The 20,215-nt window shown below is 51.8% G+C and overlaps 1 protein-coding gene across 1 annotated transcript in view; it reads right to left on the bottom strand.

The window, feature by feature from the left end:
* ALK (ALK receptor tyrosine kinase) overlaps positions 1 to 20,215 on the bottom strand; it is a 716,806-nt gene that overhangs the window by 24,898 nt on the left and 671,693 nt on the right. Inside the window, exons 14-23 of the mRNA XM_061156236.1 lie at positions 16,099 to 16,230; positions 15,189 to 15,333; positions 12,552 to 12,734; positions 11,256 to 11,354; positions 10,635 to 10,787; positions 9,070 to 9,174; positions 6,924 to 7,110; positions 6,084 to 6,174; positions 5,892 to 5,956; positions 4,334 to 4,463 (exon numbers count right to left, since the gene is read on the bottom strand). Coding sequence (XP_061012219.1) covers positions 4,334 to 4,463; positions 5,892 to 5,956; positions 6,084 to 6,174; positions 6,924 to 7,110; positions 9,070 to 9,174; positions 10,635 to 10,787; positions 11,256 to 11,354; positions 12,552 to 12,734; positions 15,189 to 15,333; positions 16,099 to 16,230 — 1,290 coding nt within the window. The remainder of the gene's footprint in view (positions 1 to 4,333; positions 4,464 to 5,891; positions 5,957 to 6,083; positions 6,175 to 6,923; positions 7,111 to 9,069; positions 9,175 to 10,634; positions 10,788 to 11,255; positions 11,355 to 12,551; positions 12,735 to 15,188; positions 15,334 to 16,098; positions 16,231 to 20,215) is intronic.

Raw genomic sequence — 20,215 nt, forward strand, 5'->3', positions numbered from 1 at the left:
TTGTTCCATGTCCAGTTCTAACTGTTGCTTCCTGACCTGCATACAAATTTCTCAAGAGGCAGGTCAGGTAGTCTGGTATTCCCATCTCCTTCAGAATTTTCCACAGTTTATTGTGATCCACACAGTCGAAGGCTTTGGTGTAGTCAATAAAGCAGAAATAGATGTTTTTCTGGAACTCTCTTGCTTTTTTGATGATCCAGCAGATATTGGCAATTTGTTTCCGCTGCCTTTTCTAAAACCAGCTTGAACATCTGGAAATTCTTGGTTCACATATTGCTGAAGCCTGGCTTGGAGAATTTTGAGCATTACTTTACTAGTGTGTGAGATGAGTGCAATTGTGCGGTAGTTTGAGCATTCTTTGAGATTGCCTTTCTTAGGGATTGGAATGAAAACGGACCTTTTCCAGTCCTGTGGCCACTGCTGAGTTTTCCAAATTTGCTGGCATATTGAGTGCAGCACTTTCACAGCATCATATCTTAGGATTTGAAACAGCTCAACTGGAATTCCATCACATCCACTAGCTTTGTTCATAGTGATGCTTTCTAAGGCCCACTTGACTTCACATTCCAGGATGTCTAGCTCTAGGTGAGTGATCACACCATTGTGATTATCTGGCTCGTGAAGATCTTTTTTGTACAGTTCTTCTGTGTATTCTTGCCACCTCTTCTTAATATCTTCTGCTTCTGTTAGGTCCATACCATTTCTGTCCTTTATTGAGCCCATTTTTGCATGAAATGTTCCCTTGGTATCTCTAATTTTCTTGAAGAGATCTCTAGTCTTTTCCATTCTGTTGTTTTCCTCTATTTCTTTCGATCTTTCGATCTCTAAGGAAGGCTTTCTTCTCTCCTGGCTATTCTTTGGAACTCTGCATTCAAATGGGTATATCTTTCCTTTTCTCCTTTGCTTTTTGCTTCTCTTCTTTTCACAGCTATTTGTAAGGCCTCCTCAGACAACCATCTTGCCTTTTTGCATTTCTTTTCCGTGGGGATGGTCTTGATCCCTGTCTCCTGTACAGTGTCACGAACCTCTGTCCATAGTTCATCAGGCACTCTGTCTATCAGATCTAGTCCCTTAAATCTATTTCTCACTTCCACTGTATATTCATAAGGGATTTGATTTAGGTCATACCTGAGTGGTCTAGTGGTTATCCCTACTCTCTTCAGTTTAAGTCTGAATTTGGCAATAAGGAGTTCATGATCTGAGCCACAGTCAGCTCCAGCAAAATCAAAACCGAAGATGAAAACCTAAGTATTAGTTGCAATCAGAGGTTCTCATCTCTATGCTGTGCTCTCTGGCATCCAAGGAGCCGCCATGCATATGGAGCATCTTCTCCAGAGCCACTACCTACCAGATTACCATTCCCCAAACAGGTGTAGATGCTATAGGGGGCAATGACCACCCTATTTAATAGAGAGATTACTGACTCCTTGATGGCCTTTGTCATTACTGATTGAATCAACTGATACTAAAAGATAGCTACGAGCCTATATCTGGCATATATTAAATCCTCAATAAAATTTTGCTAAATAAAGAGGGGGGATCTGCAAAATTATATTGACATTAAAAGGGTCCTTCTTTCTTGAGGTAGTGGGGTCCTGGGACCAAACGATGTTTCCCTCTGTACCCATGAATGTCATTTCCATGACAGACATAGTTGGCCCTGGCACCCTTTCTGTCCTATGAGTCTGTATCTATCATTACTTCATATCCATGCATTATCTGAAGCCAGAGCCTCTTAGGCCATCTCTGAAGTCCTTCCATCCTGATGTCTATGGAGCTGCTGAACCCTAGAGATGGCAAGAAGTGAGCACAGAGTGTGCGTCTGATTCTGAGCACCCAGTTAGGAGCCTGCACACAGCAGGTTATCAGGTAAGCCTGGAGAGATGCAGGGGCTTCAAACAAATGAACCAGGTGGACCTCAGGCCTTTGAATTCAGTGAGTTCTAGCCTGGAGGCACAGCTCTGCCCACCCTCTCCTCAGTGTGTGTATGTCCCCAGCCCTGATGTCCATCAGCCAGGCCCTCCCTCCTTCATCAGGATTTACTGATACTAGTTACCTCCGTCCACTACAAATCATGGTCCTTTCTCACAGTCAACCTGGTTGGTCCTCACTCACTAAGTTGGAGTTTGTGATTCTGAGAATTCATGCGGGACACTCAGCATCCTCCCACCCCACTGCTCCCACCCTGGCTGGAAGTTGCTGCTACAAACACATTTGCATGGGGTTACTCTGGAGGGCTGTCATCTGACATTTCAAATCACCTATCATGGGCAGTAAGTACCTCAAGAAGAACCAGCTCATCTGAGGTGAGTGGGCGTGTAAAGGAGTAAGAAGGATACCTGGACTGCCACCAAGGCCTGGGAGCATGGTTGGCCAGGAGAGTCACACAAAGAAGATCAGGGTCAAGGATTAAAGGGAAGATTTGGTGGGGGGATCCTGACCCTTGGAAGCATCTCTCTCCCAAGGAGAGTTGACCTTCCACTGGCTGTGGGCATCCCTCGGGTGGTGCCTGCAGCCAGAGGTTGGAAGCCGGCAGCAGGCTCCTGCTGTGAGCCTCCTTGAGGCGGCGCTTGGGCTGGGAGGGGGTGGGAGAGGTCAGTGATCTGTCTTCCTCGCTGGTGCTTTGTTTTTTGAGACAACACCCAAATCATCATCAAGAGAGATACCTTTGCCTGTGAGAGAGGGAAGTACCCCTCCCTCAAGGTTCTCGGTCTTGCCAAATGATGGGTTCTCAGGTTCCCTTTACGAGGAAGTCACAATACTCTCCTGTCCTCAAGCCTCAGGAGTGTCCAATGGGAAACCCAGAGCTGGACCTCCTCCCAGAGAGTGATGTCACATGTTCCCTGTTGGACAACTGCCGGAAGCACTGCTGAGATGCTCAGGGCACAAGGCTGAAGGCTCTGCTCTGCTGGGTAGGGCTGGGGAAGCTGAGGCTGGTGCCTAGACCCTGGTAGAGATGCCTGTGTAGCTGGCGACCTTTGCTCTCAACCACCTGCCCTCACCTTGGCCCTCAGGGCTTCCCCACAGGAACCACAGGGATCAACAGCACAGCAGGCTGGAGTGAGCAAGGAATCAGGAGCCACAAGGCCTGAGTTCTAGTCCCAGCTCTTCCACTTCCTGTGTGACCTCAGCAAGTCACATAACCTCTCTGAGGCCCTGTTTTCCAGTCTCCAAAATGAGGTGAGATCTGTACCATGGATGGTTTTGAGGAATGTGAAAACTCTGGGGAGGAAGAGGATGGTACTTCTGACGAAGGTTATCATGAGGTGGGGTTAGTCGTTCTCCCCTTTCCCAGGCCCCTTCTTCCTGCCAGGGGTGCTGAGGTGCACATGCTCATCCTCTCAAGAAGTTAGATCAGATTCCTCTTAGATGGTCAGCCAGAGGCTTGCAGGAATGGTGTGGAGGCTCCTAAGAGCCTGAGTGAAGGCGGGAATTGGAGCAGGCATGAACTTCCGAGGTTTCCGCCACCACTTTGTGTCCATGTGAGGAGGGTGTTCAGTCCTGGTCTTGCTGTGGCTGTGTGGCTGTTGGCTTTTCTCTGCTTTCCTGAGGGTGGAGAGGGTACAACTCTTCCCTGTGGTCCTCACAATTCAGTGGCAACTTCAAGATGGCAGGTCCTAACTCAGGGGGTCTGCTCTGCCCCAGTCCCCTGGGCCCAGGACCTCTCGAAGATCCTGGCAGTGCCAGGAGTGGACAGCTGGCCTCTTGGCTCGCCCAGTGTGCTGTATTTTATAAATCAGCTCTGTCCGAGATGTTCTAGCCTGACCCTCAGAGTTCACATCACAGATGCTCAGGTTAGAGGGGGTTGGCTGCCCTAAGCCAGGTTGTCTAATAATCAACGGGGAAGTGTGCGTGGGCCCACCTAGGTTTCTTCATTCCCCCGAACTCGAGCGCTTTCACCATAACATGTATGCAGCACCTTCCTAAATACCTCAGCCCTTCATTTCGATTGTAAAACTACAAGGTCAGGAAGTCCCCATCTGAGAGATGAGGACACTGGGGTTCACAAGGGGTGGAGCAGACTGACCTGCCCCAAGTCAGATGGTTGAGTGAGTGACACAGCTGGCGTGAAAGTCCCCCTGTGTGCTTGTCCCTAGTTTGGTTTTCCACAATCAGCAGGTCATAAAAATAGATACTGGCTAGAGGAGACATTGCTCAAGGCTTGGGCAAGCTCCCTCGGACCAGGCTCAGCCGCTGGATACCTTCTGTCCCCTCTCTCCCACCTGTCCCCAAGATCAGAGCCCAGGGACTGACCCTGGCTGCCCACCCTGGCTCCTTCCACCCCCTGCTCTGTCCCTTGGCACCCACACTGGGAAAGGCGTTTCTCACTCACCGGGCGGGGGCGTGTCTCCCGGAGGAAGGACTTGAGGTCTCCTCCTGCCATGAGCTCCAGCAGGATAAATCGGGGCAGGGCTTGCAGACTCACGCCAATACAGCGCACGATGTTCTGGTGGTTGAATTTGCTGCAGAGCGGAGGGGAGTAACCGAATTTAACTGAGCTGAGTCTGCGAAAATCTTAAGTGGGCAAAGCTGGGTACAGAGTTATGTTTTCAGAGCCACATTATGTAAAAGCTTTCTGTAAATGCGGGGAGCAGGGGTCCCAGGCTGGGCCTAAGCAGAGGAGAATCTGGTTGCTGAGCAGTTGGAAGAATCAGAGGGCAGGCCTGGTCAGGGTTCAACATGCGTGGAGTATACTTGCTTGGAGTGGGGGGCTGGGGAGCGGGGGAGAGGGCTGCACACAGGTACTGAGTGAGAAGGCTGGGGTGGAGGTGGGCAGGGAGACAAGGGAGGACTGCTGGCCAGGATTCACATTTTGGGGGTTGGATTCTCGGAGGAAGGCCTCAAGTGGAAGCTGGGGGGCCTGCTTCCCTGAGGGCCTGCCTGAGGCCTGCCTGCTGACAGTGTGCGGAAGAGAACAAGGAAGAGGGCAGCTGGATCCCACCATGGACCCTTCGCGGGGGTGCTGAGATTCGGGTTTTCTTGTTAACATGATCCTATGAGGACACATGAGGCAGTGGGGCCAGGGAGCTCCACGTGGGCACAGTTGGGCAGAGCTGATGGACTGGGTGACCGTGCACCCAAATACAGTGCTGCTTAGTTACTGCAGAGTAGGGAGACTGAGTGACTCGGGTCTCCTTCCATCTACTCTTCTACTTTCCAGGTTTTATTCAATGATCACTATTACATGGGCAACCAGGAAATACATCATTTAAGCAGGAGCTGAGCCTGCCACGCGTCCTCCTATGGACCCAGTGCATCACACACACTGCTCTGGCCTCATTTTCTTGGCCACTTCCATCAAGGCCGCCCTAGCCTGTCAGGATGTTTGAGGTTCCCTGGTGCACCAGGAGGCCATGAGCCTGGCCAGCTCTCAAGGTCGGACCTCTGCTGTCAGAGCCTTGGACACTGTGACTCCCAGTGGTGGGCCCCAGATCCACCAGCTGAAGGGTCGGGCCAGCTGGGTGGACCTGGGTGTGGGCACCTTCCATCATGTGGGGGCCCATTTCCTTTACTTGAGAGCTGGGAGTTGGGATGGGTGAAGGACATGGTGGAAGAGTTACCTGGAGGAAGATTGTATCTTCCACTGTCAACAGTCAGCATGCTATGTTTTTTAAGAAAAGGGGGAAAAGAACCAATGGGTGACACAGGGGTGCTGGTTGAAGGCCAAGTGACATTGACTGGGGCTACAAGATTCTTTTCCTGAGAAAACCAGATGGGGGCTGGTCCACTCTGGTAAGATGTGCTAAGAACTTCAGTGGGGAGGTCTCCTGTTAGAGAGGAGGGGTGCCCTGCAGGACAACCCCGTTTCCCTTGGAGACGTGCCTGTTAGAAATGTCTCGTGTCCCTCACAGGCTTGGGGTGGTGGTGTGGGTGTCCCTGTGGGTCGTTACCTGATGATCAGGGCTTCCATGAGGAAATCCAGTTCGTCCTGTTCGGAGCACACCTCCGGCAGCGTCTGGGCACAGAAGGGAGGGTGGGAAGGAGGAGGAGCTGTGAGCCGCAGAGGTCAGAGGCTGTTGGCGGAGGGCCGCGGTTACAGAGACCACGGCCAAGGTCAGGCCCACGAGGGAGCCCCCTCTTACCTTTACAGCCACTTGCAGGGGGCTGGGGTCGTTGGGCATTCCAGACACCTGACCTTCATACACCTCCCCAAACGCGCCGTGGCCCAGACCCCTGTGCAGAGGAGAAGGTGTGATGAGGTGGGGGTACACTCAGTGGCCACTCACAGGAGGCAGGGGTCACGCACACCCCCAGGAGTGATACCCTCAGTGTGGCTTTGCTCCACAGTCCCCAGCTCTATGGGCAAGAAAGGTTCCAAGCCAGGCTTCATGACATTGGCTGACATTCCTTCCATGAACACTTACTGAGTCTCTAATATTTGCCCGGGTCCTAGAGGTGACTAAGACATGGATCTGGTGGGAAGGACAGATGGCTGGCAGACACCTCCTGGAGAGCACTCAGTGAATGACTGACAAGTGCAAAGGGTTCTCTGGGAGCTGGGAGGGGGAGGGGAGAAATGCTTGGGGAGGGGCATTTGGGTGGTTTTGAGGAACACCCCCTTTTTCCCATCTAGTCTTCCTCCCACTGTTCCAACCCCATAAGTTAAATAATTATAAATATATTATTTATATTTATATTTAAATATATTATTTATATATTAAATATATTAAATATATTATTTAATAATTTAATATTATTTATTTAATATTAAATTATATTTAATATTATTTAATTATTTATTAATTATTTAATAATTATTTAAACCTTCTCCCCCGCCGGGAGGGCTGGGGGTGCCCTGAGGGGTGGCTCTGCTGGCCTCTTGTTGTCAGAGGAATCTGTGGTCCAGGGATGACATCCGGCTGCCTAGAACCCTCCCTTCTCTGTCTCCCTCACCTCCCACTGCCCCAGCGGACAGTACTCACCGGATGAGGGTGATGTTTTTCCGTGGCACCTCCTTCAGGTCACTGATGGAGGAGGTCTTGCCGGCAAAACAGTAGTTGGGATTGTAGTCGGTCATGATGGTGGAGGTGCGGAGTTTGCTCAGCTTGTACTCTGGGCTCTGCAGCTCCATCTGCATGGCTTGCAGCTCCTGGTGCTTCCTGCGGTACACTGCAGACAGATGGCGGTCCATACAAGGTGGCTTGGGCCAGGCCACCTCCTCCAGGAAGCCTTCCTGAATCTCTAGCTCCTCCGCTGGGGTCTAAATCTTTTTCCATCACTCTTAGTCATACTAACAAAATGATTATAGATGTGAAAGTGTACCTTTCATTGAAAGATTAAAGTAAATGTAAAGTTTAAAATCATATGAATGGAAAAGATTTATTGTATCATGCAGGGGCAGAGGCACATTAGTTTGGGTCCTCTGAGAAGCAGACCCAGGACAGGATTAGAAGTGCAAGGATTTCATTCGGGGAAATGCCTATGAGAGATGATCCAGGGGGAATCCAGGAAGGCTGGGAAGCCACTAGACTGTTCTGACTCCATGTGAAGGACAGGGTGAGGGAAGGTTGAACAAAGACTCTAGATGGCCATTCTGTCTAAAAAGGTTCCAGCAAGGCTGTTGGGAAGTTCTGGAGTCAAAGTGGGCCATCAGAGGAGTCCCCTCCAGGAGGGGGCTTGCCTTAGTAGTTCTGCTCTGCCCGGGGGCTGCATGAGGCAAACATGGCAAAAGACTTGAGAGTACAGCCGGGGCTCTTGGTCACCTGTGTTTCCTACAGATGAAGAACCACCAAGCCACACAGCTGGAGACAACTGCAGAGTGGAAGGTCTCTAAACTGGCTTTAAGCTGGTGCCTGAGGACCCGAGTCCTAATTCTGCCTTTGTTACAAGCTGTGACACTGACAACTGACATGTGACCTCTTTGGATCTCAGTCTCTTTCTCTGTAAGCAGGGACAGTAACGCCTGCCCTGTCCCCTAAACCTCCACTCCCCATCCCCTGGGACTGTGATAATGAAATGAATTCACCAAAACAGAATAGTTTCAGAGGGAATTCCCTGGCTCTCCAGTAGTTGGGACTCAGTGGTCTCACTGCTGGGCCTGAGTTCAGTCTCTGGTCAGGGAACTTAGACCCCACATGCCAAGTAATTCGGTCAAAAGAAATGGTTTTGGAAAGTTCTAAAGAGCTCCCCAATACAAGTGACCACTATCACTGTTATTACTATATGTGAGAACATTCTGTATATAAGGCAAACTCCATGGGAGGGGACTCACAGGGTGAATTCTGCTTTTAAAGTTCGGCCCCACCACTTACGGGCCAGGGCGAGTGAGTCAACTTCAGTGCCTCCTTTATGAAACATGCCAACTGTGATCACAGGGTTCTTTGAGGGTTTAGTGAACTAAAATGTGTTACTCGCTCAGCGTGTGGTGGGTGTGCAACAAGGTAGCTCTTGTCGTCTTGCTCTTTGCAGGATGGCGTCATGGGAATCACAAAGGTGCACTGAGAACAGAGAATTCCTGTCCACTCCCAGACTCCCCCGGCCCCACGGGGCTGGATTCAGAGTGCTGCCTGGAGCCGAGCCTTTCCTTTCCTTCTGCCTCCCCTCAAGTCTCTGCCCACCTGCCCCGGGCATTTCCAGCAGAAAGAGCCTGGCTGGGCCCTCTGTGATGTGCAGAGCAGTGCCCCTTGGCTCACAGGCCTAATGGGAAACCCTGAGAAACCAGCTCTGCATTCTCTGTGGAGGGGGAAGGGTACACTGGAGGTGTGAACCAGACTAGAAGAGTCCACTGAAGTCCATGTCTGATGAGAACTAAAGTGAGGTCTGGAGGGGGCTGGGGAGTGGGGGCAGTAGTAAGCTTTAGCCATGGTGTTCTCTGAAGAAGACCCCTCCTTGAGAAGCCAGCAGGCTCCACACGGGGCTGAGGTTCAGAATCGGGGCTCCTAGGAGCCAGGAATGTGCTGGAGACAGAATGAGAGGGGCTTCTGCTTTGGCTTGGCTTGGGCTGCCCTCATTACCACCGCCCAGAATGACCCTTCAGCCTGAGATGGCACAGCCTGAGATGCCATTCTATTCTGCCAGATCTTCCTTCCCTGCCCCGCTCTGGAAGTGCTGGAGCTCTGGGACACTCACCGATCATGATGCCAGAGAAAGCCAGGACGAGGGCGGCCACCAGGGCAGAGGTCACGACGGAGAGAATCAGTGAGAGTGGCAGATGGGGCTCCGGGGTGGGCGACACTGGAAGACAGTCCCCATGGGGCACGGATGAGCACAGTGATTCTCCTCTGAGCTGCCCCCACGTCAGAAAGACCCTTCCCAGCCCCTGACCCATGGACCGCCAGCCTTCTCGGAGGACAAGGGCATGAAGCAGTTTCATCCTGGTTTTACAACTTTTAACAGCTTTTGTGGAGAGGCACTATGTAACAGGGATAAATATCACAATCTTGACACTGATCTGAAACAGCAACTGCGCATGACATGATGAGGATGGAAAGTGAGCCAGTAGGGGCAGTAGAAGCGATTCAGGTGCCTTGTGTGTGTGCGTGCGAAGTCATTTCAGTCGTGTCTGACTCTGTGCAACCCTATGAACTAAAGCCCACCAGGCTCCTCTGTCCATGGAATTCTCCAGACAAGAATCCTGGAGTGGGTTGCCATGCCCTCCTCCAGGGGATCTTCCTGACCCAGGGATCAAACCCACATCTCTTATGTCTCCTGCACTAGCAGGCGGGTTCTTTACCACTAGCACCACCTGGGAAGCCCCTCAGGTGCCTTAGTGAGTGAGTGAAGTCGCTCAGTTGTGCCGACTCTTTGCGAGCCCGTGGACTGTAGCCTACTAGGCTCCTCCGTCCATGGGATTCTCCAGGCAAGAATACTGGATTGGGTTGCCATTTCCTTCTCCAGGAGATCTTCCCAATCCAGGGATCGAACCCGGGTCTCCCACATTGCAGGCAGACGCTTTACCCTCTGAGCCACCAGGGAAGCCATCAGGTGCCTTAGGTGACTAGAAACTCAGTATGACCCAAAGATAGAGTGTGCCTGTCAGTTAGACTCTGGAGGCTGAATGGATGGTCTATCCACGAGAGCACTGGGCCCAGCGTGTGGGAAGGAGAGCTGGGTGCATGATGGTACTGACCACACCAGGCACCGAGCCTGGTCCTGGACACGGCATTTCAAAAGGGATGTGGACAACTGCAACAACAGGATGGGGAAGAGACATAGACTTGTGTCCCGTAGACTGGATGGACATAAACAGGCTATTTACTCTGGAGGAGACTTGAGGAGGAGGAATGCAACATGCTCTTCAGATGCCTCATTCAAAGGGCCACTATAAGCAGGGAGCCTAGGGGTGGAAGTTGGGAGGAGAATGGGTCTGGCTCCGTAAGTCCCCAACGGGAGACCCTGTGTCTTAGGAGTACTGAGGTCCTTGGTGCTGGGGTGTCTGGTGGAGATGAGCTGACCCCTTGGTGGGGATGTGGGGGGCGCATCCTGGGCTAGTGGTGGGACCAGGTGACTTATGACTCCTTCCCAAGCCATGACCCACCTTTTGCACCCATGTCCCTTTGCCTGTCGTCTGAGCACCCGTGCTGGGGGCAAACAGCAGTGTCAGGAAGTTTACAAAGCTGCATCTGAGGTGTCCCAGAACCATGGAAACTAGCTGTGGCTCCAGCTCTGTGCCCGCCCACCGCTCAGCCCCTTACCAATGCAGGAGACACCGTCCTCGGCCAGCACGGTCCCATGGTCGCAGAAGCAGATGATTTTGTGGCTCTCGGGGTCCATGTGGCACTCGTCTACCTCACAGTGGCTGCAGTTTAGGTAATGCTTAATGTTCACTTCCCCGTGGCCCTCCATCACTGGTGACAAGGAGGGAGGGTCAGCCTCGGGCGGAGGCCACCCTGCACCCCACCCCCAGGCTCTGCACTTCATCTCCAGCTGCGGGTCCCTGTTCCTACGTCTCACTGCCACTGGAAGTACCGCCTGTGCAGGCAAGTCCCTGACGCATCTGGTGAGCGAAACTCAGAGGACCTGTAGGCAGGCGGGAGGGTCCACATGATGGACCCTTAGGTTGGCTGCCACCCTATTACTGTTGGATTTTCCTAGGGCTGACCTGCCTGGAGTCAGTCTTCTTTTGTGAACGTATCAGATCACTCATCCTGATTTCCAGAAAACTTGGCGAGGCGACCACTAGGAAGATTTGCCTGTAAGGGACCCACGATCACACCTGTGTGTCCTGGACTCACTGTGTAGCCCTGGGGTTTCAGCTGGGAGGGAGGGAGCACTGACCCAGGGAAGCGGGCTCTGCTACTTGGCAGAGGGGGTACCTTTTAAAGCCGGGGTGTACAGGATGCCCAGTGGATTGATGAAAGAAACCCCGTCCTCCCCGTCCATCTCGGGGTCATTGTTTGAGGCTGCGTTGCCACCTGTGGCAAACCAGAGAAGAGTTTAACGCAGAGAGGTGGGTGCCTAAGTCTGGATACACGTGTGCATCAGCAAGGCGAGCGGCAGGGTCGGGGAGGGGCCTCGAGGGGGGGCGGTGGGAGGGAAGGGAGCTCATGGCACACAGGCTGCAGATGGGGCTCGGTTCAGTAGCTGCTGGGTGCGTGGGCCACTGTCTCCTTCAGGGCCACAGTCTCCTCTGCTGCTCTGCTGGGGTCTCCCAGGAAGCAGTCCATGTGATCAAGAGTCAGAAAAGTTCTAGTCTCCCCAGGCTGGGTTGGCCCCTTTGCCCCTCTTCCAGGACTGCCTGGGGTGGGTGGTGCTCCTGTCCCATCCGGTGAGGGTTGGGGCAGGGGGGTGGGCCCCTGTGCCTTTAGGCTCCTGTCCCTCCTTTCAGCAGGGCTTGGGTTATCTTTGGGCTCCCCGCCTTGGGCTCCTCCCACCCACCCAGGGCTTGGAAAAGAAGAGCATCCGATTAACACAAGCATCTTACACACAGCCTTAAAGCAAAACACAGACAGCACATCACAGCGCGTGCATGCATCGTGTCCTAATCTGGAGGGCGCTGGAGCATCATCTCCCAGCCTCTCAGCTTCAGAAGGCTCTTCTGCTCTGCTCCGAAGCCCAGAGGAGAGCCGGGGCCAGGGGCCAGCTGCGTGCTGAAGGGCTGGGCTAGGATAGCCCACGGCTGCTCTCAGGAGTAGCCCCCATCAGCATGGGGAATGGTGCCCCTTCTGGAAGCTGGTGGGCTGGGGTAGGGAAGGGAGAGTAGGGAGTCCCCAAGGCCCGAAGCTGCAAACCAGGCCCTCGGGGAGCTGGCTTGGCAAGGACTCTGGCCAGGCCATCCAAAGGGAGGAGTCTGGCCTCCAGGGTTCTCATGCGTCCTTGGGGGTGGCTCAGAGAGGAATATGGGAAGCCGAGGCCCCTTTATCATCAGCTTTGGGGGAGATCAAGAGTCACTGGGATCTTGATGCTGTCCTGCCGAAACCTCGAGGCAGGATGCTGGCTCGGGAGGCAGCACCCTACCTCTGGCTCATTTGGCGGGCCGGGAGGAAGGCGTGCATGGTCACATCACAGTCCACACGTGGGCGGGCAGGCGAGGGCTGGGGAGAGGATAGGGAAGGGAGGTGCCTAGGACTAAGAGGGGAGGGAGTGACACCTTGAACACGAATCATCTTTACCTATATATCCTCCGCCTCCTCCACCGGAGGAGCACCCCCCTCCACCCCCTCCGAAACCCCCTCTTGTCTCCCACCCCCACTTCTTCATGGCCTGGGGGCAGGAATGTCCTCCGGTGGCACCTTCCAGCAAAGATTTTCCAGACCAGAGCAAGGAAGTGTTATCACTCCAGCCACCTCCACCACCTGTAGGCAGACAGAGAAACGCCTAAGTGAGGATTCCGGCTGGTTTGGGCGGCTGCCCTTTGCCGGAGAGAGACCTGCTCTGGCCACAGCTGTGCATGTCCAGATGGGAGTGGGCCGTGTACCCCTGCTTCCTGCCAGGTCTCTGGCTCAGAACCCCAAACTGTGCTCATTGAGGGATGGGGGCGGTGGGGGGAACAGGCGGCATGATGACTAAATCTGTTCCTCTGCCTTCCCTCTGGGCCTGAATTTCAGCAATTCCTGAAACTCCTGGCCTTCATGTCAATTAACTACTTCTCATCCCAACAAGAGCAAGGACCAACTGTCAAAACCCCACCAAGGTCACAGCAGTGTAATTCCTAGCAGCAATCCTAGATTAGGCACCAGATAACCCAAAGGGCTATAATTGTTTTACTAGGCAAGAGCTTCCCTGGTCTGAGCCTTGGTTTCCTCACCTGTAACTTGGAGATAACGAGACTTGCCTCATGGGGTGGATGTTAGGATCAAAGGAGAAAGGGAGTGTGTGAGATGTTTTATAAACCACCAAGTGAGGGATCACTGGGAATCTGTGAGACACCCACACACATGAGAAGGCCTCACACCCTAAAGCCCAGGCAGAATCTTGCCAGTTGGCGTCTAAGTTGCTGCTCCAAGGTCAAGAGCAAAGAGGGCTGGGGGCAGAGGCGGTGATGCTCTGGCTACAAGGGCAGCAGATGGAGCTGTGCTCCCCTATGCCTGCGCCTGCTCTGAACTCTTGCAAAGGGTCTGTATAGAGCTAGCTTGATTGCAACTTAAGGCCACAGGCAGACCGCAATACATCTCTCCTGAGGCCCGCCCTTGAAACTCCAGGATCCCCATTTTGTCTCCCCCGATTGTTTTGTATGACATTTCATGGGGCAATTTACTCCCAGAGACTCCAAAACTCTTTCTGCTCCAGCAGAAAGTGGGGGGCAGGAACCTAGAGAAATAGTGCCTCGGTCTGCTGGGACCGTAAGGGTTAATCTGCCTGGACACGTCTCAGTTCTTCAGGAGAACTCCTGGCCAAGGTTCTTCTGGACCCAAAGGGGGCAGCAGAGGGACGTGTAGGTGGGGGGGAGCTGCAGACAGGGCTGACTCTGGGGACAAGAGTCAGAGAGTCAGACTCAGGGGACAAGCAAGAGGGAGACAGGTTTCAGGAAATGAGGTCAAGGTCACAAATAAGCTTGGGTCTAGAAGAGGGATAACCAGAGCCCTGGGCAAGTCATGGGGACCATCTGCCAGTTCTGGAAGTTGCAGGACTTCAAGAATCTGGCCTCCCTCTGCCAGCTGCAGAGTGGGTGTGGGCCTGTCAAGGCTGCTGTCTATGTCACGTGGTGGAGGGAAGGCCCCCCTCAGCTCCATTAGCTGGAAGTGGGCTCTGGTGGCTACGTGGGGCCATGAACTTAGTAAATAAATTAAGATGAGATGGGCCTGAAGCAGAGTCTGCCCCCCTTCTCCTGCCTCCAGCACCCTACCCTTGCATCCTGCACATCCCAGCCTTCAAACAAATGTGTGGAAAAGAAAACAATGGGCATAAAAGTAAAAACACATCAACAACAACGTTTTAAAAAATGGATTAAGTGTGAAACTTTGGTCATCTTGAGGGGAAAAAACCCCTACAACTTTCAATGAGCTTCTTGACACATCTGTAAAATGAAAATAATATGTCTGGAAAACAAAAGAACATGCATAATAGATGTGGAAATGTTTTGTAATTTATTAAATGCTGATTGACATAAGGGGTGCTGTAAATATCACTGGGGTCATTTCTCACTGTGGACACAATGTTTCTCCTTCCTCTTTCTCTAGCCATCTCTCAGTTGAAGAGAAAGTTTGAGTATTTATTTTAATTAAACTCAAATCTCTAAATGCCTTCAAAAATCCTCCCTTGGTCTGAGTGTGGAGAAAAGAAAACACAAAGATGAATGGTTGACTTCAGAGGAATCAGGGAATTCACATCTCCTTCAGAGTCTGTCCCCATCTCTGGCTCTCTCTAAGGAGGCAGACAGCCCTTGTCATGGACAGAGATTTTCCTTCCATGTGAGGAGTGTGTGAGCTGGCAGCCCAGGGCCTGGAAGTACAAACAAACCACAGGGACCTGGGAGGCTGACCCTGCTCAGATTTCTTCCATCTGCTCATATCTAGTTGCATTTGATAAATCCCAGGGAGGGTTGGGTTGGCAGTCAGAACGCTGCCTCCTGCCTCATTTTCTCAATGACCTTCTGCAAGTCCAAACCCCATACCAGCCAGGCGGCCTCTGGATCCCCAAGGTGTGACCTGTCTTTCCTCTTTTGATCCCAGTACCAATATCCAGAGCTCCCAGCATTTCAAGGGCCCATGACTAAGATGCCCATAGGTGTGTGATGGTGTCCAGCCAAGGTGAAGCTCACACAGTCCTGGGGGATCATTCTGGGAGAGGATGGGCTTGCAGAGATTTACCTGCAGCTCCAGAATTGCCATTCAGCCCTAGGACTGAGGAGTTATTCTCCAGTCTCTCTGGGTGGAACGTGTCTGTCTTGGCCCCATAGGCCCTGCCACCACCACCGGCTGCAATGATCAGAGGCACCGGCACGCCATCCTTCATCTGCCAGGGGAGAGACATTCAGAGATTGAGAAGCCAAGCAGGGCTCCCACCCTGGAGACCCCCGAGCCATTTAAATGCTTAAATGTGTCCGAGTGTCTGCTGGGCAGTGGGTGACATCTCGGTGGTCCGAGGGCTCCCATCTCATGTTACAAGAGCCCATGAGCTCTTCTGTCCCCTTCAACCTCCAGCTCCTGTATCAGTCCAGGTTCGTAAATGAAGCAAAAGCACCAGGAGATATAAATGTCTATGGACACTGGGAGGTGAGGATCAGTCTTTGAGGCTGTTTATACTGCCCCTTTCCTAAAGCGCCTCTCGAGCCTCAGGGATCTGGGAGCTAGTGCTCAGGGCAAGTCTCTCTTCTCTCCTTCCTCTGCACGCAGGGCTCTCTGCTTTGACCTCATAACTTCAAGATTAAGCCCTCAGCACCGCTGGCCCTGCAGGAGGACCCAACAGGAAATCTTTGTCTATCTTCGATGATATCAGAAAAGTCCACCTGAGGACACAGGAGGGCACAGTGGGACCCCCTGTGGCTCTGAAGCAGGATGGTAAAGGCCTGCCTAGTGAAACTGGGCTGGGACATCAGCATGAGAAGGGCCTGCCCTTTCCTGGACAGACAGGGAACCTTAGATTTCTCTGAGTCTCTGCTTCCTCAACCTTAAATGGAGCTAAGAGCACCCAAGGCGCTTGGTTCCTAGGTCTGTCCTGAGGATTCAAAGCCAGGACGCAGAGAAGGCACTGTCCTGGGGAATGGCGCACAGACCTCACCTTAAACACGTAGGTGGCTCCTCCCCCTCCTCCGCCCCCTCCTGCCCACTCGTGCACGCTTTTGTTCACGCGGATTTCTTCTTCTATCACGTTGTTTTCTCCAATGCAGACTTTCTGGATTAATCGGTTTGTCTGGAGAAACAAAAACACCTCAGGTTTGTGCCCAGGGTCCTCCACCTCCCAGCAGACAGACTTTCTATGCTAAAAGAGAGGGTCTGACCATCTCTCAGATAGATTATGGTCGAGTTGAGGAGACAAAAAATACACATGGATAACTGTCACTCTGGGAAATATTGGAGAAGGACCACAGGGACCTCTTAGACAGAAAATGCATGGGAAGTTGAGGAGGGAGAGTGAGGCTTTGTTGCTGGAGTGCTGAGCATAGAGGACTGCCTGGGAGAGGGCATTCAGTTGGGCCTTGCAGGATGTGGAGCTTTTTAAACACCGAGAATGAGGGAAAGTTATGACACTGCAGGGGAGGAGATCAGCAGGAAGTCAGAAGGAAAGTGCTATGTGGGGGTATTTGGGGGAAAAGTGTAAGGAGTTTCTTCAGCTCAGAAAAATCCATCTTAGGACAGAGAGGTGGTCCAGGACAACTTGTTAGGACCCTTTGGATTCTGAAGAGGGGATGACAAAGGTCCCATGAGGTAAGACAGGGCTGGAGGGAGCCCAAATGGGAGTGGGAAGAAGAGACTAAACCAGTCAGATCATGGCCAGAGGCCTCGAATACAGAGAAGGAGCTGGACTTCATTCTCTAAGCAGTGAGGAGCTACTGAGGTTTTTTGAGAAGTTGCAGTTTGAAGTATCATGTAAAGAGAAAAAAAAAAAGTGGATAGCCAAACTTGGATTTTATTCCACTTGATGCAGGCCTAGGCATCTGGGAGTCTCTGGGGACATGCTGGAAATTCCTGTGACCCAAAATCCTGGAATCCCTGAACAAAGAGGGCAGGGTTTCAAGAAGAGCCACTATGCTTGTTGGTCACAGCAGCTGAGATGAACTCACCGCACATCGGTCTGACCTCAGAGGAAAATGAATTTTCTTTCACTTAATAGAAAAAAGGCCAATAAAACATCAAATTTTCATCAAATGTGGCTGTGTAACCAGCCAGTGGACATGGCAATTCATCTCGAGCCACTCCTTATGCTAAAGCACTCAGGGGTGCCGGGAATGAGTACTACAGAAATTTCCAGATAAATAGCTGAGATGCAATTTGTTTTATGGCATTTTGGATTTAATGATGGAAATAATTTGATATTTTCTAGAGTGGGTTTAGTGTGGTTGGAAGGCTGTGAATTGCTATTGTAGACAGCTGACATTTCTCCTGTGTATGTGTAGTGCTGGTCAGGGCTGGGGTGGGGGCAGAGTGGCATGGAGTCTGCTGGAAGGAAACCCTGCTAACTGCCACCTGGGGAGGCCCTGAGATGCTGGGGGCATTCCCTGTGGGCAGAGCCAGGGACAGGGGATGGAAATGTGTGCTGCCAGCCGGGCAGAGCAGAGCAGAGTTCAGGGTCCAGTCTAGCTTCCTGACTGGAGATTTGCTGCCCCATCTACCTGGATCTGCCTCCTCCGTAAATTGGGAAGCTGCCCAGTGTGCTAAGAAGGTCCGTCCCTCCGCCCTACTCCTTTTCCTCCTGTCCTCCGTCTGGCAGCAGTGGGGGCCCCCACCCTTTGGGGAGGCCCTCTTCTCCTGAGCAGAACCTGCGGATGGCTGGAGGTCGCTGGAGGAAGCAGCTGGGCTGAAGGACGACCTTTTGGTTTCCTAGGCCATGCCTCGCTGTCCTGGCTCAGGTGTCCCCTTGATTTGAGTCTCATTCTGCAGCTAGCTGGGCCCACAGCAGCGTTTGGAAGAGATCACTTTTCCATGATTTGCTTTCTTTTTCTGACTTCCGCGAGGTCCTGAATACATTTGAAAGACTTGAGAGCTGGGTGAGTGTGGGCTGACCTCTCAAAATATTTGCCTTGGGAATGATGGGAGTGGTGGGAACTGACTTTTAGACTGATGGATGGTTTTGCTGTCCTGGAGATGTTTGGAAATGTCTGGGGGCATTTTTAATTGTCATTTCTGATGAATGATACTGGTCGGGGATGCTGCTAAACAGGGTGTAGAGGCCAGGGATGCTGCTAAACAGCCTACAGTGCACAGGACCAGGACCGAGGGATGTGTGTGTGGGATGGGAGGTGGGGTTCCAGCAGCTGGAGCCCATTCCAGGCTCTGGTTGGCCAGGCACACAGGAAGAGCAACTCCATGCAGCACCAGGAGAGTTGCCAAAACCTACAGTTTAATTCTTAGGGTCCACTTCATTCTCTAGAAGATCCTCTCTCCACACCATTTTTCAGCCTCGGGAGGACCAGAGATTAAGGTGGTGCTTGTAAAAGGTTTTCTCCCTTACTCAAATGGGCCCGTGGGGGGAGCGGCGGTCTGGAGCTACTGGGAAGACCAATTCCTTTCCCCACGCCCATGCTATGCCCAACCTGATCAGCAGAGGGGGCTGTCCTGCACATCTTCAAAGTCTTAAAAGCAAGTAGATTGATTAATGGGGCTTCCCAGGTGGTTCAGACAGTGAAGAATCTGCCTGTAATGCAGGAGACCTGGGTTTGATCCCTGGATCAGGAAGGTCCCCTGGAGAAGGGAATGGCAAACCTCTCCAGTATTCTTGCCTGGAGAATTCCAATGACAGACCATGGGGTCGCAGAGTCAGACGTGACTGAGCGACTAACAATTTCAGATTGATTAATAAAATGATAAAATGCAGCAATCCAGAGGAACAAGAGATTACAACTGAATTAAAAAAGAAGGACGAAGTCTTGTGAAAAGACATAACTGATTACGATCCAATCAAGTAAAAGTCCCTTGCAGAAGTCAATGCAATCTTTGTGCTTAGATGAAAGAATTACATTAGCACTCAATAAATTCCTGTGAAAATTACAGCAGCTTGTAATTTAATGACTTAATATATTATATCAGGTTGGAAAGTCTTGATTATAGCTGCTAAATAAAAGGGTCCAGGCATTTCTCAGGCACGAGGTTGCACCTGTGAAGCTTACTCCTGCTACTTTGTTTTCACCCTCTAAGGTGGGGTTAGGGGTGGGACGCCGTACTTTACCCCTGGCTCCCAGCCTGAGACCTGATTCTTAGGAGCCCTGAGGTTATTCTGTGGAATTGAACGCATCACCTTTGTTAGCACTTCTGTCTTCCAAATCTGCTCTTGAATAAGTTTTTGGAGAAGGAGCCCTGTGTCCTGGGTCCCAGAAGCTGGATCCCTGCCCCGGCCTCGCCCGGTGCAGACGTTCACCATCAGATGAGGGTGTGGTCTGCCCAGCGTGGAGACTCGCCCTGTGGAGTGCTGAGTTCCCGTGCGGAACAGCCGGCACTTCTGGGTCTTGCCACCCCCAGCACAGGCGAGAGGCCTGGCTGCAGCTTTGCTAGTCCCCACTGTCTCCCCCTGCTGGTCACCTTAGATCACTACTGGCTTTCTTAAGTGCTGCCCTTAGAGCACTCTGTTTACAGCTGGACACCCCAGTGGGATCAGGAACCAGTAGGAAGGGCTGTCTCAGACTGGAGAGGATGACAGTCTAGCTTGTCAGGTGGTGTGCTATAAGAGGAAACAGGAGAAAGGGGGTAAAAATGGAAGCCCCGGCACGTTCGGGGCATCAGAAACAGGAGGCAGAGTCTCTGTGAGCATTATGAGTGACTCTGGACCAGTCTTTTCACCTCTGTGGTCTCCACTTTCTCATCTGTGAAATGGGGGTGGGGCGAGGTGGATTACATGGTATTCCAGCTCTGATTCCATGCTTAAAAAAACTTAAAAAAAATTTTAATCACATAAATAATATGTGAATGCATTTTTTTTCTAACAATATCAGACATTATGGACAAAGTATCCTCAACTCCAATCCCCACTCCAGAAGCAACCACTATTATCTGTGTCCTTCAGAACTTTTTCTGTAGTTTTATGTACATATATTGGCTATGAGTCTGTGATTTCAAGCTGAATAAGGCATGTTTGGTCTGGCATTTTCCTGTTTATAATGATATGGCTAAAAAAAAACTATGCCCTTGCAAGAAAGCTTAGAAAGTGGGCTTCAACTCACACTTGTGCTGAGAGAAACAACCGT

Source organism: Dama dama, chromosome 11 (genome assembly GCF_033118175.1).
Source record: "Dama dama isolate Ldn47 chromosome 11, ASM3311817v1, whole genome shotgun sequence".
Lineage (NCBI taxonomy): Eukaryota > Metazoa > Chordata > Mammalia > Artiodactyla > Cervidae > Dama > Dama dama.